General features: G+C 39.5%; 1 protein-coding gene across 2 annotated transcripts in view; it reads left to right on the forward strand.

Annotated features, from left to right (window-relative positions):
- Nucleotides 1–20,734, forward strand: part of WASHC1 (WASH complex subunit 1) — a 36,120-nt gene extending 15,386 nt beyond the window's left edge. For both annotated transcript variants that reach the window (XM_063445334.1, XM_063445333.1), the window contains exons 5-11: nt 3,083–3,219; nt 4,131–4,266; nt 4,435–4,642; nt 4,931–5,101; nt 5,916–6,074; nt 7,181–7,249; nt 20,018–20,734. In XM_063445334.1, the coding sequence (XP_063301404.1) occupies nt 3,083–3,219; nt 4,131–4,266; nt 4,435–4,642; nt 4,931–5,101; nt 5,916–6,074; nt 7,181–7,249; nt 20,018–20,163 (1,026 nt within the window). In that variant the 3' untranslated portion in view covers nt 20,164–20,734. The remainder of the gene's footprint in view (nt 1–3,082; nt 3,220–4,130; nt 4,267–4,434; nt 4,643–4,930; nt 5,102–5,915; nt 6,075–7,180; nt 7,250–20,017) is intronic.
- The last annotated feature ends 3,942 nt before the right edge of the window (nt 20,735–24,676 follow it).

The following is a 24,676-nucleotide window of genomic DNA, read 5'->3' on the forward strand; positions in this document are numbered from 1 at the left end:
TGAAAAGGTAATGTTTATATTAAAAAATCCTGCAAGGTCTGACTAGACTCACCAGAAGAACTACGTTAAGCTGTAGTTGTTGTGGTGACTAAAGTGTCCCTCTTTAATATAAAACAATATATAATCTATCTCACAAGCTTTCTTTTAAAATAACTATTACACTTTATTTTACACATTTTGCTACTTTAATAGAAAAGCTGGCTTTGTTAGAGATTGAAATGGTGTTAGAAATATAGGACAAAAGCTTTCCTCAGCCCTAGTAAATATATTAAAATAGTAAAAGTAAGTTCTATTTAACTGTTTTAAAATGGTTTAATAATGCCTATTTTGTCTGTGTTTTTTTTTTCTTCTTCTTATGAGTGAAAGCAATTGTGATTATCTTTCTAATCCTTGGAAATTTGCCACTAGGTTCTTTTAATCTTTTTGGATTTCTGGTTGGTTGCTAAGCCAGCAGTAGATTTATGTTCCAGTGTTACTGAGTATTCGTTGATGGCAAATGTCCTTCTAATGCTCTTTATTTTCATGGCAAATGCTCGTCTGCAATACTCTTTCCAATATTTTTATATCTTCTCCAGTGTTTGTGTGTGTGTGTGTATTAATCAGAAGCTATGAATACAAATCCGGGTTATGATATTTTATACCCTCACAATAATTGCATGTTTAAGTTGTGATAAAACTGTTTAGATATGGTGAAACACGCCAATATTAAGATATAAAATATAACTTTTATTGTAACACTTAAAATGATCAAAAACAAGGATATATAACAAGAACCCTCCCAATAAGCTGGAGGGTTAAAAACATACCCTATATTTCCTGTAAATTAGTATAAGTTCAAAAAACTACCAGTTTAAAGGTTCACTCTTGCATAGTATTAGATGTACGATTTTATAATGAAAAAAGGAAAAGGGTGGGTTTCATTCAAATATATTATAAAAGTCTGCACATATATCTGGTTAATAAATGTAACGGATCACCTGGCACCCCGACTGGGTACCTCCGTTGAAGGATGCTCCTAGCGCTTCCTGAGGACTCCAAGCACTGCAGCAGACACCATAACCACCATAGACTCCTCCAGAGAGCAAAACAGGAACCAGCTATTCCAAGAGCTTAGCAGTGATTTAGCAAGGGAATATGACAAGCATAGCAATCCCTTGTAGCAGATTCCCCTCAATAAGAGACGGCACTCCAAATTGAGGGTAAAGTAGAACTCAGGTTTAATCACACACACTCTGCTTTTATGCAATTCTCCCCTGCAAGGGAGACGCCCACATACAATTATACATTATCCAATCACACAGTGGTTACATCCCACAGATTCCCTCCCCTTAGCCTGAGAGGTAACCCAATTATACGTACAGTTTAAACATACTTTTAACCCAACTTTCATAACTCTAAAACCATACATCCAATATTAATAACAGTTACATATTATTAATCAGCACATTCCAAATACAAACATACCCAAAAATCATACGAATCCGTCCAGCCGTTCGGGAGATAAGTATAAGTCACTTTTGACCGACCGCAGGCACATTTTCATGCCCAAAACAGTTCCATGGATTTGGGCTGTGCGGTCGGTCTATTTTACACCGAGAAAACGACTAAGTCCCATTCGAACGAGCGTTCGAATCTTCGAACGGGACTTAGTCTCCAGCCGCGGTGTCGAAGAAGGCCCGGGTCAGCGGTGTTCGTGCACTTGGGTAGCCGCAAACCATTCCATAGATTTGGCTGCACACACCGCTGACCGCGTTCGAGTTAAGTTAAAATGGCCGCCGCCACGTGTTCGTTTGTCGAATGGCAGCCACTTCGACGACTTCGGCACTTCGATAACTTCGGCAATTCGACTGCATTCGAAGTGCCAGTTTAAAAGTTGTAATACTGCTCCCAAGTATTTAAAGGGCCAGGAACAGCATACAAAAATCCATTGTGCCCAAATATACTTCTTACAGGGTTAATACACCCCAGGGCCATAGTCGCAGGGCAGGAGGCTAGCAACCAGGCTTCTCGAGTTCACAGTGGCGAGGTTGGTTCCGCCACAATAAACTAATCCTGTGCCAGGGATAATTGAACTTAAGAAATAACCAAACGTTTAGAACAATAAAATATAGAGTATCAATCTCCTACTGTATTTCATCAGATTAGCCTTTGTAACATAGTATGCGTTTGAGGTATGACAGGGAAGGTGCATATGTCGGCTGTTCCCTGCACTTGTCTGAAAATAAAGAAAAGATTTCTAGTCCCTATGTATTTTACAGCAGGCACATGTTCCCTCCATGTCAGGAGCCCATATAAATACAATGATAACGGAGAAACTAAAAGGTAAGTATAGGTTCCCGAATTGGGGGGGGGGGGGGGAGGGGGATAAAGTCAAACAATTTGAGGTATTGAGTCTAGGAAAAATCCCCCAACCAGTAATACCTAAGGTCTGCACTCAACGCACATTTCACCCAGCAGCCATGGCTGGGATCAGTAGGAGTACTAAGTAACAGCCCCATTATAGATGGCATTAAGGAAACTTTCAGATTAAAAAAAATGTAAATACTTTTTTTTTTTTTAATTTTCTTTATTTTTTATGCATATATCTGCAGTATTTTCTTTTAATATATGTAACCTGCACCATTCTCAAAATAGGGCCAAAGAAAAATATATCTTGTTCTCTTAGCAGCCCTTATAAGAGGATTATTTTGTGATATCACCACTAAAGTGATATAAAAAGTGTGAGATACTTGAAATCTCTTGGATCACTGTTCATTCAACACAATCAATGTTTGTGTGAAAATCTGGATGACAGTTCTCATCAAGCTTGTTTTACGTATTGAAACAAATCTACTGGAGCATTTCCAGTAGAAAATATTTCACAGACCATAATGGTTGATTATAGGAGAGAAAATCTATTTTGTAGGAATACACACAACCTTCTTACCTTATAGTTTAACGTTTCTACAAGCAAAATCAGGCACTCTCACAAATGTTCACTTGCATCTAGATAGATACTATCTAAATAGGGATCATGATATTTGGAGATGAGAGTTCATCTTTACTATCATTCATTCTTTGTTTTTTTATTTTTGTTCCCCAGGAGAAGCTGAAATATCACCCACTGTATGTTAACACAAAAGCGAAAGAAGAGGAAAGTGCAGAGGATGGTTTAGGAAGCCTGCCTCGGAACATCAATTCGGTCAGCGCTCTGCTTCTCTTCAACACAAATGAGAACCTGTAAGTGTGCTATGGAGATGGGAAATAGAAGAAAGCCACAATCCACTGACTCGTTAATGCAGAGCGTTCTATAAATAAATGATCTTTTTACTCAAACAAATATTACATCATATTATTACACCATATTCTGAATATCTGGTTGAGCAACTACAGCCTTCAATACATTTCAACTCCTCGGCCTACATGAAAACAAGAGGAATTTTAGTTACCAGTTGTAAGACAGGTCCTTGTGGGATACTTTACATTTGGCCCTTGTAAATACTAAAAATATTGTAGCCATTTATGCTGTAGAACACAATATGGGAGGCGAAGAATGGGAAGTAAGAAGTAGCAAGGCATAGGAAGACTCCTTACTTATAGCACTAGGCAAATTCCCCTCACACATTAAAAAAGCACCGATAATTCAAGTGAAAATTCAGCCTTTACATTAAAAATAGTGAACTGTTTTTTTGGTTTTTTTTATGTAAAAGCTGAATTTTTACTTGATTTTATCAGTGCTTTTTTATTGTGTGAAGGGAATTTATTGGCCTGTTTTTGTGTTTTATCCAAATGAGCATCTTTCCCTTATAAATTAAGTTTATTTTAGTTCCAAAATAGTGCTATAAGTAAGGTGTCTTTCTGGGCCTTGCTATTTTATACTTCCTGTATCATCGCCTCCTGTATCGTTTTTTACAGCATGTACAATAGTGGCTACAGTATTTTGTGCATTGACAAGTGTTATTTTCTATTGTTGCTTTTGGACGAAGAGAAGAGAGGTTTCCCTGGGAGTGCAGGAAATTGGTAAAATAATTGATATATATGAATGCATATACTTTGCCTGAAAGACAAGCCTCGTTTGCTTAGTATAATTGCGGAATTCACAATGAAACGGTTTTCTTACAACTTCCTACATTTAAAAAAAATTTCTCCAGATATCGGAAGTATGTATTTCTGGATCCGCTAGCTGGTGTTGTGAGTCGGACTAACCCAGCTTTAGAAGGAGAGGATGAGGAGAAACTCTTTGATGCACCTTTCTCAATCAGCAAACGAGAGCAGTTGGAGCGGCAGGTGAGGGGATCAGGAGACACGTGTTATGTGATTCAGTCCCAGTCAGATATATTTTATCTTACACCAGTTTTTCAGCTTTTATTTTTTTATTATTATAGGAGCCACTGGAAACTGGATTGTTATGAGCTCTCCTATCTACAACTATTATAAGAGTATTTCTTTTTGCAGACTGCAGAGAATTACTTTTACGTACCAGATTTGGGGCAAGTTCCTGAGATAGATGTCCCCTACTACTTGCCAGATCTGCCTGGGGTAGCTGATGATCTAATGTACAGTGCAGACCTTGGACCAGGTATTGCTCCTTCAGCTCCAAGTGGTCCTATTCCTGAACTTCCGACCTTCAATACAGAGGAAACTATTGAACCTTTGAGACCAGGTACAATTTAATCTCTGGGGACCACTGAATAAAGATGTATAGCAATAAACAAAAAGGAGTTGATAATATTTTTTTTCCTTTTCCTTTTCCCCCCCAAAATACTTCTAGTACTAGTAGATGGAGATGACTAAGAGTCCACATTGAACACCTGAAGTATTTTGGGAGGAGCAAGAAAGGGGTGGGTGGCAAATCAAGTTTTTGGAAAATAATTTTGATTAGGTGGCATTGGCTATATATGAGTGAGAGCAATATCACCGTATAGTCTTATGGAAAAATGTTTGTTTGTAGATACACATGATGGGCAACTACTGCCACCACCTCCACCACCACCTCCTCCACCACCTCCGCCACCACCACCACCTCCTGGACCAGAGGTCTTTGTACCACCTGCACCTCCTCAGCCCCCACCGATTTCTGTTACTCCAAGTGGAAGAGGCAGAGCTGAGAGTGAAGACCCAGGTAAAAAAAAAATATATATTTTCCTTTCATCATAAAATTTGATAAATTGAGTGTGACTATGACAAAGAAGTGATTCAAAAAAAAAAAAACACACTAGAAAGATAAATGTATTTTTGGTGGGAATGCCCTATATGATTCTGGATATAGAATATAAACTTTTATTCCGCATTTAGCAAGAGCCTTGAATTCATATTGTCATGTTGGGGTGCACCTAGCACTTGCTGATTTAAGTATTAACCCCCAAGAACACCATCAAACAACTAGTGAAGGATGAATTGGCGGAATGTTTAAGTTTCAGGTGTGGTTTTATATATTTAGTAGCAATTTATGTGATGTTTTGCAGGGTTTTTTTTTTCCCAGGGTGCATACTGTTTATCTGCCTGCCTCCCAGGCAGTATCCCACCTTACACTGACTTTCCTTGTGCATCCAGAGCTTACACTGTGTTCCTTTCTGCACCATTATGAGGGGTCCTAGCTTCAGTTCCATGCTTACCATCAATGTATGCACCATAACTTATTTAACTGTATAGCAGTTAGCAGTGGACTTTGGAGATAACGTCTTCTTTTATGATTTTCCAGGCAACACCATTTCTAAACCTGCCATTTCCTGTTGCGCATTGCATTTTACATTGTTCTGTTTTCCTTCTCTGTGCAGCAGATCTACTTACTCACCATCCATGCTTTACACTGGCCCCATCTCATATCTTATCACCAGCTCGCTGTTCTTCTGACATCAGTCTCCTATTTACTGCCAGTATACAGCCTTATAGTATCTTTATGTGTAAATCTGCATATTTTCCCTTTTCCCTCCCAGCTGCTGTAAGAAAAGCTCCTAAGGAAGTGGTTGATCCCTCTACTGGACGGGCATCATTGCTGGAGTCCATCCGTCAGGCTGGTGGAATTGGGAAAGCTAAATTGCGCAATGTCAAAGAGAAGAAACTGGAGAAAAAGAAGATGAAGGAAAAAGAACAAGGTGCTCACAGGATAGTGAAGGGGCAAGGCAGAACTATCTTCTATGGGCAGTCAGAATGGGTGCCTAATCTGGGTGATGAGCAAATTTAGTCAGTACCTGTCAGAGCAAGTGAGGTGCACTCAGACAGCATCTCCCATCACTCTCTGCTTGTATCTGGCAGAGGTCCATGATTTAAGAAACATCTGCTTGCTGCTGATAATTCAGATGCTCTAGGATGAGTTCAAAGCTGCTGTGAATTACCTGCATTACACATCTGACTGACGCTCTGCATGTCGTTAGTCAGGGTTTCTTTACTGTAAAGGCATGTGATTGTTGATATGGATAGAAGAGGAATTAATGGGTATACTAACACATTCAATGCTGGAGGAATTTATAGTATTGTACACCTTTTATGTTCACACTCCATACTGTCACATTGTATCCCTGTTTACAAAGTTGTCACTATCCAGCCAAATCTCTGTCAACCATGGTTTGTAAATCTATGTAAATCTATGATGTTGTGTCACAAACTTGTTTACCTCAAAGTGGGCAATGAATTTTGCAAATTAAATAAATCTTTGAAAACAACTCAAAGAATTTCACGGGTATGCCATTTATAAGAAGCTCTGGGTCCTTCCAAGTTTTGTAGGCTTCTTTAGCTAGTAGTGTTTTTTTGTGTTTAGTTGTTGCTTAGAAGTAGGGTGATTGCACTAACCCTGGGTGAGAGAGTGTAAGAGATTTTATAGCAAACCAGATAGTTGATGCTGGGGTTCATAGGCCAGGGTTAATTGCTGCAAAGTTATGGCTTCCTGCTAAATAACCGTTTTGGTGTATTTATTGTGTGCATATTTGTTTTTTGTTTTTTCTACAACTCATATTATGCTTTGCCGTCCTTAAGGCTGGACAAGCATTATGGTAGTTGTAGCCCCCTACAACTGATGTGAGCGTGTATTTGGCCACTCCCATTATAGTTTAATAATGAGCTGCCAAATGACTTGTACTAAGGTATGTTATTAGACTGCAATCCCCATGCTGATAAAATAAACAAGTCTGACTGACTGGTAACCTTCCTTTCAGTTCATGGTGTAAAGTAAATGTTTCTGTTTCTTTTGTCCTCTTCTTTACAGTCCAAGCTACAGTAGGAGGCGGTGACTTAATGTCCGATCTCTTTAACAAGCTACAAATGAGACGCAAAGGTATGCAAACTTACATTGATCATTATTCTTCATATCCGAGATAATTGTAAGAGAGCTGTGCAGGACGTATGTGGTGTCAAGATATGCGGCACATGGCTACTCTCTATATATACCATAAAAAACAAGGGGTGCAGAGACTTTGACTAGCAAGGGGTATTGTTACAAAAAGGATTAGACATTTCAATTCACTTACAGGATTAAAATAGGCTACAATGCCCATTACCCAGAGCAGGTATTGGAGTAAGGAGCCCATAAGTGACATAGTGTACCATATCTGATGAGTGTTCCCATTCACAGAGGGAAATGGAGCCGAATGATAACATCAGAGTGATTGAGACGAAGCTCTGGAACCAGTCCCAATGCATTTTGTAAGAGACTTCTTTAAAGTTTACCAGCTCCAGACAGTAGGCATAAATGTCATGCCCTCTGTATTGTGGATTTATTTGCCTAATATTCCCAGTATAAACCACGGAAGTCTCTAATGTAATGCATTCTTGATTTTCTGATTTATTTTCTTATTGCAAGACATCTGGTTTTCTTCGTGGAGACCATCCTTCAGCATATGTGGGAAACTGTGGCTCATGTTATTCGGGGTTATTCAGTAAAATGAGATGTGCAAGAAATTCAAAGTGAATATCTGTTTTAATTTTTTGTAATTAAGATGTTTATTGAAGGGGAGGTTTATTACATTTAATTTATTTATTTTAGAAACTTGTAACTTTTTATATCTGGCTGAGCAGCCATGATGGGTGTGACACTACTCAAATCTGACTAACAGCTGCTAACCCTAACTCAATACAACCTCATTTACAAAACTCTCAATAAAGCAAATGTCATTTTTCATGGTCTGGCCCCCCTGTCCACCCTACAACACAACCAATTCAAGCCTTGGGACCAGTGCAACTTACCTTTTCCAATGCTGTGCCAGCGACACCAGACTTCTCTCATGGCAATGCCATCTTTGTGTTCACAAGACCTACAACGTGCATGTGTTAACTCTCGCAATTGTGTGAGAATCAATACAGAATGCCAGAGGTTACTATGCTGGGAGGAGGTGAACACGGCCATCGACAAAGTTGACAAAGGCTGTGGATCTTTGTCAACTAAACTCCACACTTTGTCAAGTTGTGCCAACTCCCAGGTTATATATAAGGAAAAGTATTATTTCGGAAACAAAAAACAGGACAACTAAGGGGGGAGGTTTTAGAAAATGCCGACATCAAAAAAGTGACAGATCCTTTTCAAGTTTAATTAAAGTAAAAAAGAGAAAACTTGATGACCATTATCCTTTAAGGCCAAAAAGGTAGGCTACAATGAATTTGCAAATGTTCTTCTCATTTTATTTTCATTTTGGTGTCAAGCCAAGAGATCGTATTTATTAATTTATTAATTGACTCTTTGCACTGGTATTACAATTTTAAGTCCTATACTACTATCCAAATCACAAATGTATGAAAACATAACATAATATAATAAAATAATATAGTAATATAGTAATGTAATATAATAATAATGGTGTGTTGTTCAGGTAGAATCAATTTCTGGTTGGCCTGTAAACTGGCCTATGGTTGTGGATAGCCAGGTTGACCGTCCGGCATCATGCTTACATGTCGTGTGACTTGTGTGGTGCACGTTGGGCTAATACACTGTTGCTATAGCTATTCATGTGAGGTTTCAGGGTGTGTGGCTGCTGGTTGCGGTCTCGGTAATTCCCCCCATGGACTCAGTCAGTATGCCCCCCATGCTTCAGAGTAAGGGTCAAGGTCGTGATCTTAACATGATCTGGTACCTGCGAGTATGACTGCGTGCTGGAAGGCAGAGTCTGTCCAAGCCTCAGCAACCACTGCCCTGCGGTGTTTAGATTTCAGTACTTCTCCCAGCGCAGCACTGGAGGCCATTGATAATAAAGGCTATCATCTGGGGGGCAATAAAGCATAGAGTTGCCTAGGGAGGGAAAAGTGGCACCTACTCTCCTCTATGTAGGTTGGTGGGTCGGCTACCGCTCCAGGAGGCTTACATGTCTGGGACAGGACAGGAGGCCCTGTGCCCGGTGTAGTTACACCTCATATTGTGTGTGCTCTCCCCCTCCACCCCCCGACATCCCATCCGCTAGGTCAGTGTTAATGTTCCATTTAATATGAAATAAATAATTTTACTATTTTTCAGATCATACTTAGGGAAATTTACAAGCTAGACTTGAGAGACCTACAAAAACACTGTAAATAATTTTGTATGTTGTGGAAAGAGACTAAAGTTAATAAAATATGTTCTACATAAAAATGAGGTAGGAAGCAGGCAGGGACTGCCTCATACTCAAACCTACTGCTATACTGCCAGTCTGAAATGGGTCCATTGTGGCATGTACCTCTTGGGGTTTAAAGTTGGGTATTGTAGAACCAGGTTTGACATGCCTGGATTTGCTACAATTTATTACATGGCTACCCACATCCTTAAGACTGCTTCTGTGAGTTAAATGCCCTATAGTCCTGACCCTATAGTGTTTAAACTACCATCTAGTCCCCTTGTTCCCTCTTTCCTCTATAAATATAGTAGAAGTGTACTTGTATTCAAGCTCTGCCGCTAACCTCCCTGCTATCTGCTGACATCATCAAAAGTAGTGGTCTGAGCCAATTACAATGCATCCCCATAGGATTGGCTGAGGCTGTCAAGGAGGCATCAGGGGCAGAGCCAGTAAGTCAAAAACAGCCCTGGCTAATCAGCATCTCCTCATGAATAAATGTATCTCTATGAGGAAAGTTCAGTGTCTGCATGCAGATGGTGGAGACACTGAATGGAAGTGCTGCTCACTGTGCAGCACTGCCTCATGAAGCATTTCTAGCAGCCATCTGAGTAGTGGCCAGTGGAGTTATCACTAGGCTGTAATGTAAACACTGCATTTTCTCTGAAAATACAGTGTTTACTGCAAAAAGCCCGAAGAGAATGAATCTACTCACCAGAACAAATACAATAAGCTGTAGTTGTTCTGGTGACTATAGCATCACTTTAAAGACTTGTTGATGTATGACATGACTGTTGTTGATGTGGGACATGTACCTGACTCTTTAACAATGCAATCTCCAGTTCTACAAAATAGGCCGTTCCCAATGGCAGCTCCTTGTGTCTGAGGAATTGCAGATGCGAGCATTCATAGGTTTCAGGGCTTAAATGATATAGGAAGGGTGTTCTCTTGCCGCTCTTTTGAGGAGCATTCACACCTAGCTCCCATCGGTTATTTTAGCTATATGCAGGTATGTAGTTTTGAAGACAGGACCGATATAACACTGGTTTCTAGGGCTCTTACTTAGCAGGAGCCATGCTGCCTGAGGGGTAATTATAAACAAGCTCTTCGCCACCTTGTACCAAGATTTATGCTCACTGGGGCCATTGGACCTGCCCCTTCTCTTTGTCTTATATTGGGATTTTGAATATTGACATATGACCAGGGCGGATGAATCTGTACCCAGAATCCCACCTCATGAAATTATGGTACCCCTGACTCTTTATAATATACTATGGAATATGCGATTAATTGTAATATAATGAGATATAACTTGACATATTAAACATACCGGTAAATATAACTAGTCAGACTGCACAGCCCTGCACATCAAATCACTAGATAGAAAGGAATGGGTTGCTGGTATGGTCTATATTTGTGTAGTCCTGCAGGAGCAAGATGTTCAGAAGATGGTACATCACACTGTTTTGGTTTTCGCTTATGAAAGCTATTGTTTTGGATATCTATTAAATGAATTGTGGGGAAGGGGCACCTTATTCCACATGTGGTGAGTGTGTCCCTAGGCAATAAATATTCTGGGATAAGCTCGATTAAACCTAAATGAAATCAAATATAGAGCAATGTTCTTCATAAATCTGTGGACTTGTCTCCTTAACCCCTTAAGGACCAAACTTCTGGAATAAAAGGGAATCATGACATGTCACACATGTCATGTGTCCTTAAGGGGTTAAACCTTCCTGTTTTACATACCAGTCGATGCATTCACTTCTTTTGAAAATATGTTTATTGCAAAATGTAACCTTGCTTTTGCAAACTGTGTCTTTAGATCACAAGTATCTATATGATAGGGTCTTTCCAAGTTTAGTTAATTCTATAGAGAGTGAATAAAAGCCTGCTAAATGAAAGGAAAAAAGCATGAAAGATTAAAAATATATCAACTCAAACTTACGTTTCCTGCAAATCACGAGGATATGCAGCTTCTGCAGTGAGCTCTGACTTCTAGACAAGGAAGTGACTCTCCTAAATCCCATTGAGATATATTATATACATATATATATATCCGTGCTCAGCAGTTGTTCCTTTATGAAAATGCATGAATGAACTTACTGTGTAAATAGCTTTATTTATGTTTTTCATAGCACACTTAAAGGTGAAACTGCCAGTTCTGCGGAATTTGCACCATTGCATAAAACATTAAAACTGATTTCTAACTTGTATTCACTTTTTTGCTCATGAGATGCTCCATTTTCTTTTAAATTTGTATACCATTTTTAGCAATTGGCATCACACCCCATTTCAAGTCTGATAAAGCCTCGATAGCAGAGTTGAAACCTTGTTTTAAACTTGAGACCAATAAAGTCTGCTCGGGAACACAACTTTGAGTTCACAGGCATAGCAGAGGTTTATCCTCCCTGCCTTGTGCACCCTAGTTGAAATATCTAGAGCTAGTGGAAGAGGCAGGCACTCTGGGCTAGTGCCCATCTCACCGAGCTGTAATATAGCTTATTGAGAAGCATAGGAAAGCCCTGATTGCATGTTTCTCAATGAGAATTCTCTTGGGTATCCCCTGATGTACACAAAGTCTAGGCTGAAATGGAAGGGTCTGCTGACAGCAGATCTGCAGCTTTTGCAAGCGGTTTCTGCTTTACCCCCGGAGAAAACATTCAGAAAAAATACATGCATGGAAATGTATATATAATAAAATGTGCAAATCAATTTTAAAAAATGGAGGGTTTCTTTAAAAATCATATTAAGCAACAGCACCCCACTAAGAAAAGATAGACACCTGAACCAATATGTGTTCTGCATATATGTACTGCAGGTACAATAGCTAATTCAAAGAGCACCTGTAGATATGGTGCTTGAGATGTCTTTTAAAGGAACACTACAGTGCAGCACTGATCCAGGAAGCGCCTCTAGTGGCCGTATGAGTGACTGCCACTAGAGGTGTCCCTAGGCACTAGCGTAAACACTTTGGGGTGAGTGGAGGGGGACAAAAAAAAGTGCACTAACAATTCCAATAAATCAATATAACAGGCCTGGAATTTGCCTGCTTTCTGTTGATTCATTAGAACTAAAACAAGTATGTTCAAATCCATCATCATTTGACTCAGTGGTTTCCAAACTTTTTAGGTTCAAGGGGCCCTTAATATTTCAATATTGTTCCAAGGCACCCCAAGTCAAAATTTCTAGGCTTTATATCTGTACAGCGCTGCTGCATTTACTGGTGCTATAGTGTAACGTACAGTGTTGGTGTTTGAAGGTGTGCTTGTATATAGTTTTAGTACAGGGGTGTATTTGTATGTAATGTTTGATTGCAGGATTGTGTCTGAATGTAATGTTCACTTTTAAATGCGGATGTACACTTGTGTGAAGTATTTGTGTTTGATTAAAGGTGTGTTTGTATTTTCTTTGGGGTTTGAATGCAGGGTTGTGTTTGTATGTAATATTTGTGTAAGATTGCAGGAGTGTGCTTGTATGTTGTACTAGTGTTTGACTGCTTGGATGTATGCACATACACTACCACATACATGCAAACGTTCACAGCTATTCATGCACATTAACACACAGATACATATAAAAACTACGACACATACACACAAACTTTTATATAGACACTGACACAGATACACACAGACACATGCACCCTGACACACGCAAACATTGATATATGCACACACCATGACACACACACACACACCCTGACACAGAGATGCACATACACAGATGTGTGTACACACACCCTGATATATATATATATATATATATATACACACACACATACACAGACTCACACTAATACACACTTATACACACTCATACACATACACACATATACATAAGTGATATTTCTTTATATCTCCAGCCACCCTCCTGTTATCTTACCTTAATGCCCGGGAGGGTGGCTTGGAGTCCTTCTGGCTGGTGTGAGTCTTGAGCAGCTCCTGCAGTGCTCCTCTTCCCACACGCCTGCCTTCCTCCCACCAGGCTGACATTACAGGGGTCCGGTCGAACTCTTAAAGGACCGCGGCACTCGATCGGGCCCCTATCCAGCAGTAATGTTTCCCCAGTGCTACAATCATTGCACCGGGGAAACATTCCACGGCACCCCATGTGCACGTCGCAGCACCACACAGTTTGGGAACTGCTGATTTGACTCTTTCCCCCCTCCCCCCATCGGATTATTATTAATTTAACTCTTTGTTAATGAGTCATAAATCAACAAATTCTATCATGTATCATGTCAGATGCACACATATTGTGCAATCCGTGTAATAGTAGTTGGCATGATGGCTTCATAAATTTAAATTTCAAAAATGATTTTTGGAATTTGTAAATGTGTCTGACAATCATGTGTACACATTTATGGCAAGGAACTGGTTAACCAGGCCTTTCCTGCAAAATGCTCTCAATGGAACAGGGCCAAGCCAACCCTCTTACATCAGTTATTCGCATTCATTCTCCACTGGAGATTGCAGAGCTGAAATGAGACAGCAGAAGGTTTTGAGCTTCTCTTTGTTTAGTTGACAATATTTATCAGACACCTGTCTGTTAACAGAAAAGCCTGCAGTTAGAAAACTCTGCAAACCTGTAATATGTAGATCTTCCTGCTGGAAAAATGATTCACCTTGGGGGAAAAAAAAAACAATCTGTACAATACATTTTTCCCCATTTGTGAAACAAATGTATACACTGTGGCTCATCGGTGTCTTCATTTATGTGATATACTGGTACACAAAGCCCTGCGAACTAATGCCAGACATGGAAAGCTGGTGATAAGTTGAAGGATAGATGCTGTGACAAGTTGCCAAGATTCATTGATTTGCACTGTCAGCTTGCTGAGCCTCCCATCATGTCATCCCTGTCCAAACATCTCCTGAGAGGTGAAAAGGACACAGTGAGGTAATGTAAGACACTAGGAGGTCTGTCATATCCTCTTTTTAAGCTTAGCAGTAACAGACAGTGCTACATGTTTGAATGATTACACTCACTGTTCAATAATGACTGGTGAAATTACACTACCAATCTGTACATTGCTATAGAGTAAGTTCATATTCAGTTTGCATGTAGAAATGAATAAAGAGATAGAAAATAATTTATTCCAAGAACAGACAGTAGGATAAGTGAGGAATACATAACAACAAGCCCATGAGCAGTACATTAATATTATATAGACAAAACAAAAAATGAAACATCTAAAGTTGAAACCAAAAAAGTTAATCCAGTTTAATATACTAATAATATACTAATAATATACATTGCCAGTAGCACCCTAGACGCCCAGGAAGAACAACTATGTCCTCTACACATAATGTGTATTTTTCAGACCTTCTCCTCTATCTGGCGTATTTGTTCCACGCGCGTCAGCCATCTTTGATGCATAGGCTCATGTTGTTGCAACCAGTGGGTAGAAATCAGGGACCTAGCCACAGTGAGCTGTGTTTAGAGAGTGTTTTTCTTTTTTGAGGATATTGGTAACCGGGTCTGATTAAGCAGTATGTCTGCAGGATGGATGTGCAGCAGTCTTCCTACCGCTTTGGGGTCTAGGGATATATTCTGTGGTGTATCAAATCAATTTGTTAATATTTTGAAATTAATCTCCTGCAACCATGTGCCCTTTGATGGGACAAGACCAATATTTTATCCCGGTGAGCATTTAGGTGGGGGAATCTGCATCCCCTGTAGTAGTAGTCGTTAATATAAAGCACATATGCGCCTTGGTAGAGGCTCGGTGCACATACAACAGACCTCAAATACTAATACACAAAAACAAGTCCTGTGCTCAAACTCACACTACTCCTAGGTGGTAGCAATAGACTTAGTACACATCAGCCCCAATACATACAATAAAAAACAAAGAAAATAGTTACCTGCGCACTACCCCAAATCCCTATGCATATTTACACAAATTGAGTTTTTTTTGCTTCACTGGTACCAGGTGGGCTTACACCTAATGGCCATTGGAGTGAAACAAAAAATCTCCATTTGTCTAAATACGCACAGGGATTTGGTGTAGTGTGCAGGTAATTTTTCTTTTAGACCTCAAATACTGTGGGCTGTCTGTCCAGTCAGGTAACAGCTGGGATTCTATTTTTATTTATTACTGGCATTTATAAAGCACCAACATATTTGCAGCGCTTTACAATTAGAGAACATACAATATACACAAGGCAAAGAGGGCCCTGACCCTAAGCTGAGATCTAGACATTGAAGCTCTTTTATACAAAGTGTTTCGATTGTAAGTTCATGGGCTCTCTAACTAAAGCATGGGGAAATTTTATGTGATGGTTAAAGTTAAAGGACCACTCTAGGCACCCAGACCACTTCAGCTTAATGAGGTGGTCTGGGTGCCAGGTCCTTCTAGGGTTAACCCATTTTTTCATAAACATAGCAGTTTCAGAGAAACTGCTATGTTTATGAATGGGTTAAGCCTTCCCCCTATGTCCTCTAGTGGCTGTCTCATTGACAGCCGCTAGAGGCGCTTGCGTGCTTCTCACTCTGATTTTCACAGTGAGAGCACGCCAGCGTCCATAGGAAAGCATTATGAATGCTTTCCTATGTGACCGGCTGAATGCGCGCGCAGCTCTTGCCGCGCGTGCGCATTCAGCCGACGGGGAGGAGAAGAGGCGGATCGGAGGAGGAGAGCAGGAGATCTCTCCGCCCAGCGCTGGAAAAAGGTAAGATTTAACCCCTTTCCAGAGCCGGGCGGGAGGGGGTCCCTGAGGGTGGGGGCACCCTCAGGGCACTCTAGTGCCAGGAAAACGAGTGTTTTCCTGGCACTAGAGTGGTCCTTTAACTTAATTAACAAAATTAGTTCCATAGTTCCAGCCAGTTCGAGGTCAGGTCCTGCTGGCGGCGTTCAGGAAAATAAAATGGCCACCATAATCTGTAAATGGGAGTTTGGTTAAATAAAAGTACCGAACCGGGGGAAAGCAGTTGATTCAGTAAAAGTATTGGAGTTGGCCTGAGGGCGTTATTCACATCGGCCTTATCTAGAATCTGAAGGAAATTGTATTGGTATAGTTTATAGTAGTTATGGTATAGTTTGGTCCATGCACTATCGAAAAGGGAATTAGCCTCCATAGACTGTAAGCTTGTTTGAGCAGGGTTCTCTTCAACCTATTGTTCCTGTAAGCATTTTCATTTTTGCAATTGTCTTATTTATTGTTAAATATTGTAAAGTGCTACGGAATTTGTTGGCGCTATGTAAATGCCAATGATAAGCAAATAGGTCTAACCGAGACACCATCTGGAACAGAATAGTGATGTTTAGCACGTCTGATTTACCAAGATTTAATTTCAGTTTACTCCATTCCCCATATCGGTTGAATTCTGTGATGATATTTGGTAGTGAGATAGTGGGCTGCTCAACATAAAAGAGTAGACTGAAATCATATGTTCCTAACTTTTGTAGTAAAAACTGTTAATGCTTTGATTATCCCTAAAAGCATTAAGTAGTGGTTAAATGGCCAATATAAATAGTAAAGGCAACACGTACCATTTCTGGATATGGTACTTGTAAGGGCCATGTTCATTCAGACCCTAGCATTAAAGGGACACTATAGTCACCTAAACAACTTTAGCTTAATGAAGCAGTTTTGGTGTATAGAACATGCCCCTGCAGCCTCACTGCTCAATCCTCTGCCATTTAGGAGTTAAGTCCCTTTGTTTATGAACCCTAGTCACACCTCCCTGCATGTGACTTGCACAGCCTTCCATAAACACTTCCTGTAAAGAGAGCCCTATTTAGGCTTTCTTTATTGCAAGTTCTGTTTAATTAAGATCTTCTTATCCCCTGCTATGTTAATAGCTTGCTAGACCCTGCAAGAGCCTCCTGTATGTGATTAAAGTTCAATTTAGAGATTGAGATACAATTATTTAAGGTAAATTACATCTGTTTGAAAGTGAAACCAGTTTTTTTTTTTCATGCAGGCTCTGTCAATCATAGCCAGGGGAGGTGTGGCTAGGGCTGCATAAATATAAACAAAGTGATTTAACTCCTAAATGACAGTGAATTGAGCAGTGAAATTGCAGGGGAATGATCTATACACTAAAACTGCTTTATTTAGCTAAAGTAATTTAGGTGACTATAGTGTTCCTTTAAAGATAGTGTAGAGGGCTAAGGCCCACTCACAAAAGCTACCCCAGACTCCAATGGGTTGTAACATCAAATACGTAAATGTCCAGTCCACCCTGTCAAAAGCTTTCTCAACATTGATAGAGAAGAGGAGCCGTTAAGGACATATGGATAAAAAGATGGGATTTCTAGCTCTTGTTCAGTGTATATGTAGCAGCTCAAACTTCCCAAACCAGAGTCTCTTCCTTCGGGCTATAGGTAGATATGGAAAGGGGATGTAAGGAAACAGCGTCTTCAATAATGTCCTGAATTCAGTTAATGTTGGAGTGATATGGAAAATAAGAGGACAAAATAAAACGGAATATGGTAGTGCTGAAAAAAATGGAGAGATTCTGTATTGGTGTTTCTGGGAGTGTAAGTTGGGGCCTAAAGAATAGAGCTGGAGATAAAACAGTTATATGAAGGTATTTAGAGCCAGGAGGAGCAAAGAAAAGAAATTAAGGGAGGGTAGAGTAAACATTTGTTGTATACCATTAAACAGTTTACCAACCAATTTCTATCACCCACAATATTAATAACTGTACATAAATATATTAAACTGGTATCCCTATACACAAAATTCCATAAGCACACACATTAGATGCCCTACACACTCCACTCCCTGAGCAAACTCATGGATGGAATGTGTAGGTGGACTTATGGGTGGGCCTTATGGGCATAATCACCATCAGGCCGTGGGGGCCCAGACCTTGAGCTGTGTAAGGGGCCCAAAAAATGGAGCTGCTTCCTGTAACCCCAGAACATTGATTTTTGTGACCAGTTACAAACGGCCTCCAGAGAGCCTATTCTACCACTGGAGCCAGAGCCAGTCATCATCCTCATCTGGTTGTAAGTAGGCTATCTAGTATATTAGTGACGCTAATCTCTAATTTACCTCACATTAAAGGGACACTGTAGTCCCCAGAACCACTTCATCTTAATGTAGTGGTTCTGGTGTCTATAGCCTGTCCCTGCAGGATTTTTAATGTAAACACACACTGTGTGCAGCACTGGCGTTGGTTCACTGGGTGGGGCATTGTAATGTCACATGGTAGGCGGCAAATTTTTCTTTCGAATAGGGCAGCAAAAATCCTTGCACCAGCCCTCCATGTAGATATAGAAAGGGAATGCACGGAGGCAGCGCCTTCCCAAGTGCCCTCACCCCAATAACGATGGAACAATATGCAAAACAAGAGGACAAATAAGACTGAATATAGATGTAGTATTTTTGATGCTGGTGATTTATAAAAAAAAAAAAAAAGAAAATGCTCTTACATTCTTCTGGAACTTGAAATCGGCTCTAGATCTATGCACTTGGTCGTTACAATCCCTGTTTATGATCTTGGTCTCTGTCTTACTCTTATGTGGAAAGGTATCCTTCGGCCGGTCAGTGTTCGTAGAAGTGGTCTCTTTCAATATACCTTTTTATCACAGTGAGTGTTCACCAGTGTATAACATGAAAATAAAACCTGAAGATAGCACAGTAAAGTTATGCTAATCCTATATAGCTTAGGTGGTATCTTCCCCATCTAGGAAGTATGAATCCTCCAGGTAAAAATCTTCAGAGATAAACAGCAAAGCCCAAATTCGATAAATCAGTTTTATTTATAATCAAAATAATAAACAAAGTATAGTATAAACCACTAACGTGTTTCACCTTCACACAGGCTTACTCAAAGGAGTCTGCTACAATTGTTTGAATGTTCATATCAGAAATTATTTTTGGGTTAACAATATTATTATTATTATTATTAATGCTATTTATATAGCGCCAACAGATTCCGTAGCGCTTTACAATATTATGAGAGGGTATTTAACTATAAATAGGACAATTACAAATAAACTTACGGGAACAATAGGTTGAAGAGGACTCTTCTCAATCAATATGGATAATTCCTTGCGGCCAGCCAAAAGATCTTTGCATAAGTCATCTGCCAATTGTCTTTTGTGGAGGGCTTCTAAGTCTGAAACTCTGTGGAGGATAATCCCGTAGCTTTTCTGATTGTTGCTTCTTCCAGTTCGTGCACAAGGAAATTATGCAACCTTTTACTACACGTTTCTGGGCCTCCCAAATTGTGACTGGGGATAGATAACTTGAATGGAAATAACCACCTCCTTATCTATCCTAAGTTTCGTCGAAAATGACCTATTAGTAACCATGTAGCTAGTTGCTCTCCAAATCCCTACCAACATAAAAAGCTTTAATATATTAGCCCCCACAACCACAAGCTTTGGGTGGGTGTGCCATTATAAGTGGGTTTCTAATACTGTTCCAGATAATAATGTGCCTGTTATCAGACTAAGGGTGGGACATCTAATCTCATAGTATTGTGTGCACCAATCTATTTAAAAAGAAAAGTATTACAACTTGATTTACATGTAACGTGGAATGTTCAAATTTGCTTGTTTGCAGGAATTTCTGGAAAGGGTCCAGCTGCTGGAGACGGAAGTGGAGATGCTACGACCGGGGCATTTGCACGAATTTCTGATACAATCCCACCTCTACCCGTGCCACAGCCTGCCTTGGGCGATGGCGATGAGGATGACTGGGACTCATAGCCCTGACCTTGGAGTATTACTTCAAGGCATTCCACTTGGGTATCTGCCCTTCTGCAGCTTCTCAACAAACCAGCTCAGTGCAGGACTGTATTAACACTGAATTAACATGGAGAGTGAGGGTGTTATGTGGGCCCATCAACGCTATATCTCCTGTCTAATGTGCAAAAAATATATATTTTTTTTCCTTTCCTGACATTCGTCTATTTAATTTTGTGCCTAAAGTGATTATTAAAGCTCAGGTCACACAGATACAGTTTTCAATTACATACCAGGAATAATACTTTTCTCCTGTGGTTCTAGAGCTTCTGGCTGTATCCAAGCTGTCAATCAGTATTTATTTCTCTTACTGCAGCTAAGCATGTTTTACCCAACTTGCCTAATATGACAGTTTGTCTATTTTAGAAGTTAACAGCTTAGAAGGACAGCAACCAGTAATAATGAAATGGTCTCGTATTGTGTAGTTTTAATCTTTTTGTTTTAGCACTACAAAGCGATTCGGCTGAATTTTTCTTTTAAAAAACATTTATTTCATATTAAGAGGCAGCATTTAATTTGAATATAATTTTGTTTCAAATAAGTTGGTATTGCAGCACTGCTATTATTTTTTTCTTTGCGTGAATCCGGATAAATCAAATTAAGAATATATATATATATATATATATATATATATATTTTTTTTTATCTACAAGCTGCAAAATGTTTGACTGCGTTTCTACTTAAAGAATGTTAGTTTGTCTATGTAGAGATGGCCATCTTGAAATTACAGATTTTCGAAACCATTACGTGATACAAGTGGGCTGAGATTAAGGTGTTTTTTTTTGTTTTTGTTTTTTTTTTTTTAGGGTAGAACTATTGTTTGCAATTATTAAAAATGCACATTTGCTAAATGATAAACACAAGATAAATGTAATTATTACAAGTTCTACATGATAGTGCCTAGAAATTACTTATTTCCCATGTTTCCTTCTGCAGCTATCACTGGTGTTTTCTTTAAATGCTCAGAGATCTGTATAGTTATACAAAAAAATATATAATGTATACTTTATATTGTAAACACAGTTTAGTTAACGGATTCCATTTAAAATAAAGTAGAGCATTACAAACTAGACTTTAGTTTTTGGAAAAATCGCAATTCAGATGAAAATTGTCTTGTCTATTTGTCCAAATTCCACAATGGAAGAATGCACTAATTCATTGACACAAGTTTTATGTGGTATTACCAATCCGTATTAAGGGTTCCACTACCAAGTTAGGGAGCTGTTGTGTTTAGTTGACAGCTTCCTAATGCAGTTATATCCACTAAACGGCTCCCTAATTTGGTATCCTACATATAGCAATCCCCAATCCCAAATGTACTTAGGGAACTATCTTCTAAACAGCTGAAAGAGCCAAAATAATGTAAATCTTAATTTTGATCTTTCTGTTGCTTAGTACATAGCTCCCTAATTTGATATCCTTATGTGAGATTAGCATATTTAAAGATTCCAAAATAGGGAGCTATCTACTAAACATAGCTACCTCCCTAATATAACACCCTTTAACACGACAATCTTACATAAGTGGACCCAAACTAGGAACTTATCTACTTTAAAAAATAAAATTAAAAAAATTGCCACCACTTGCTGCACTACATTTGGCTGAGTGGAAATTCCAAATAACTAAAAAAAAAAGTGGCAGGTGTTCAAAATCAAAGAACTATGCACAAAAACATAAATAATGTGTATGCAATCCAGCATTACTCGCCCCCAAAAAATAAAATAGCCAATACAGCAGTGGTGCGATCAGAAATATACTTAATAATCTTCATAAAATTATGATCTGTGAAAAGTAATGAAGTGTAGAAGACCATCTGTAACCTATATAATATAAATACAGTGGGGAAAAAAAAAGGGAATCAAGGGATCTCTCACACATATACCAGAGCCCCTTCACCCTTGACTCTGTTTAAGCCACACCAATTGTGAGGGAATATGTCCCACATATTGCAGGGTATTCAGCTACACAACATAGCTATCTTCTGCACCTAGACATGGGGAGGACAAGAGTGACCAGAAACCCACTGGCATAATATTAGGCTAATTATAAATAAGTGGTGAGGAAGGTGGGTTAAGCGCACCAGGGTAGACATCACGTGATCTGGAACCTCGGAACCCAGAAGGAACTTAATGTGTTTGACGATAGACAGCTGTACCTAGCAATATTGTGGGTTATCTTAGTAGGAAACTCACCACTTGCAAAGTAAGCAGTTCTAATTGTTTTTTTTTTTTTTATATCACAAGATGTCTGCGATATTACACCAGTGGGTTCCTGGTCGCTTTTGTTCTCCCCTAGTCCAAGTGCAGAAAATGACTATTGTGTAGCTGAATACGTTTAAATACGTGGGACATATTCCCTCTGAACTGTATTTGTTTAAACCCAGTACCAGACCTGAATGGGGCCTCTGGTAAATGTGAGTGAGATCCCTAGATTTACTTTTTTCCCCTCACTGTATTATTTATTTATATATATCTATCTATATATATATCTATATATATATATATATATATATATATATATATATATATATATATTGTATTAAGGCCGTTTGGCCTGTATTTGTGGGAGGGGCTTAAATTAATTCACTCCCCTATATAAGGGACACCCCTTACCTGACTCATATCGCTTGAGGTCAGCATCAGAATGATTTCCACTTCCGGGTCATCCAGACGCCATTTTACCTGATTACTCCATGAGGTTTTCTAAGCTGAGCTGTGTCAGGAATCCAGCCACAGGCTTTTCCGGCCTACCACCTTCTTTCGTCAATCCATCGCCGTGGATGGTGTCCAAGTGACTCACAAACCGTAAGTCGACCTACCCGTTACGCCAGGCATCAGTCCCACGGCAACATGCACGGGTCAGGTCCTCACTTTACGGCTGCATTTTGTCTAAGTCTGTTCTAAAACCATTGCATATTCATGCATATCATTCTTTAAACCCCCTACCGGTCTTTGGGTGTACTACAGGCTTCTTACATTATCGCATTTCATGTACAAACCAACGAACCACTGCATTTTCGCCTACACACTGACCCCTACCGGTCATTCGGTGTACTACAGGCTTCTTAGACATTATCGCATTTCATGTACAAACCAACGAACCACTGCATTTTCGCCTACACACTGACCCCTACCGGTCATTCGGTGTACTACAGGCTTCTAAGACATTATTGCATTTCGTGTACAAACCAACAAAGCACTGCATTTTTCACCTACACACTGACCCCTATCGGTCATTCGGTGTACTACAGGCTTCTTAGACGTTTTTTGCATTTTCATGTACAAACCGATAAATCACTGCATTTTCACTTACACACTGACCCCTACCAGTTTTTGGTGTACTACAGGCTTCTTAGACATTATCACAATTCATGTACAAATCAACGAACCACTGCATTTTCGCCTACACACTGACCCCTACTGGTCCTTTGGTGTACTACAGGCTTCTTAGACATTATCGCATTTCATGTACAAATCAACGAACCACTGCATTTGCTTACACACTGACCCCTACCGGTCATTCGGTGTACTACAGGCTTCTCAGACATTATTGCATTTCATGTACAAACCACTGCATTTTCGCCTACATGCTGACCCCTACCGGTCAATCGGTATACTACAGGCTTCTCAGACTTTATTTCATTTCATAAGCAAACAAACGAACTACAGCATTTTTGCTTTTATACTGACTCCTATCTGTCAAATGGTAGGATTAACCCCTTAACCCCTTAAGGACCAAACTTCTGGAATAAAAGGGAATCATGACATGCCACACACGTCATGTGTCCTTAAGGGGTTAAGGACACATGACATGTGTGCCATGTCATGATTCCCTTTTATTCCAGAAGTTTGGTCCTTAAGGGGTTAAAGGGTATTTTTACCATACAATCAGCATTTCTGACCCCTACTGGTCAACAGCAAAACTGTCTTCACATGTCATATACAATTTACCAGCCAATATAAATTACACATAAGATTGTTTTAAACCTAACCATGAACCATAAATTAAACTCCAGCACAGGCTCAACTTCAGGTTTAATTCACAATAATTTACATTTCACATTAAGACCAACAGTGGTTCTATCAACACTGCCACCTACAGGTCTGTCAAGTACATTGACAATTTTCATGGGGTTTTACAAACACCAAAACACATTGTCACCTATAGGTCAACAGACAAACAACATTTCACATACCAATCAGTATCCAACTACACTGCCACCTATAGGGCACTCGGCAGATCTCCAGTGCACTTGCATATTGCAACACCATGTTCACTGACCCCTACCATTCAATAAGACATACAACAATTCACATAGCAAGTACTATATCAACATCTGGTATAAATACATATATTATTACACAGTATCAGACGCATCTGTATATACGTAACTGGTAATATAGGTCACATACATTTTTCACAGCACGCTGCTCACACAACAGACTTTCCCCTAGCAAAGGGACATACAACATACAAG

Source organism: Pelobates fuscus, chromosome 3, assembly GCF_036172605.1.
Source record: "Pelobates fuscus isolate aPelFus1 chromosome 3, aPelFus1.pri, whole genome shotgun sequence".
In the NCBI taxonomy this organism is placed as follows: domain Eukaryota; kingdom Metazoa; phylum Chordata; class Amphibia; order Anura; family Pelobatidae; genus Pelobates; species Pelobates fuscus.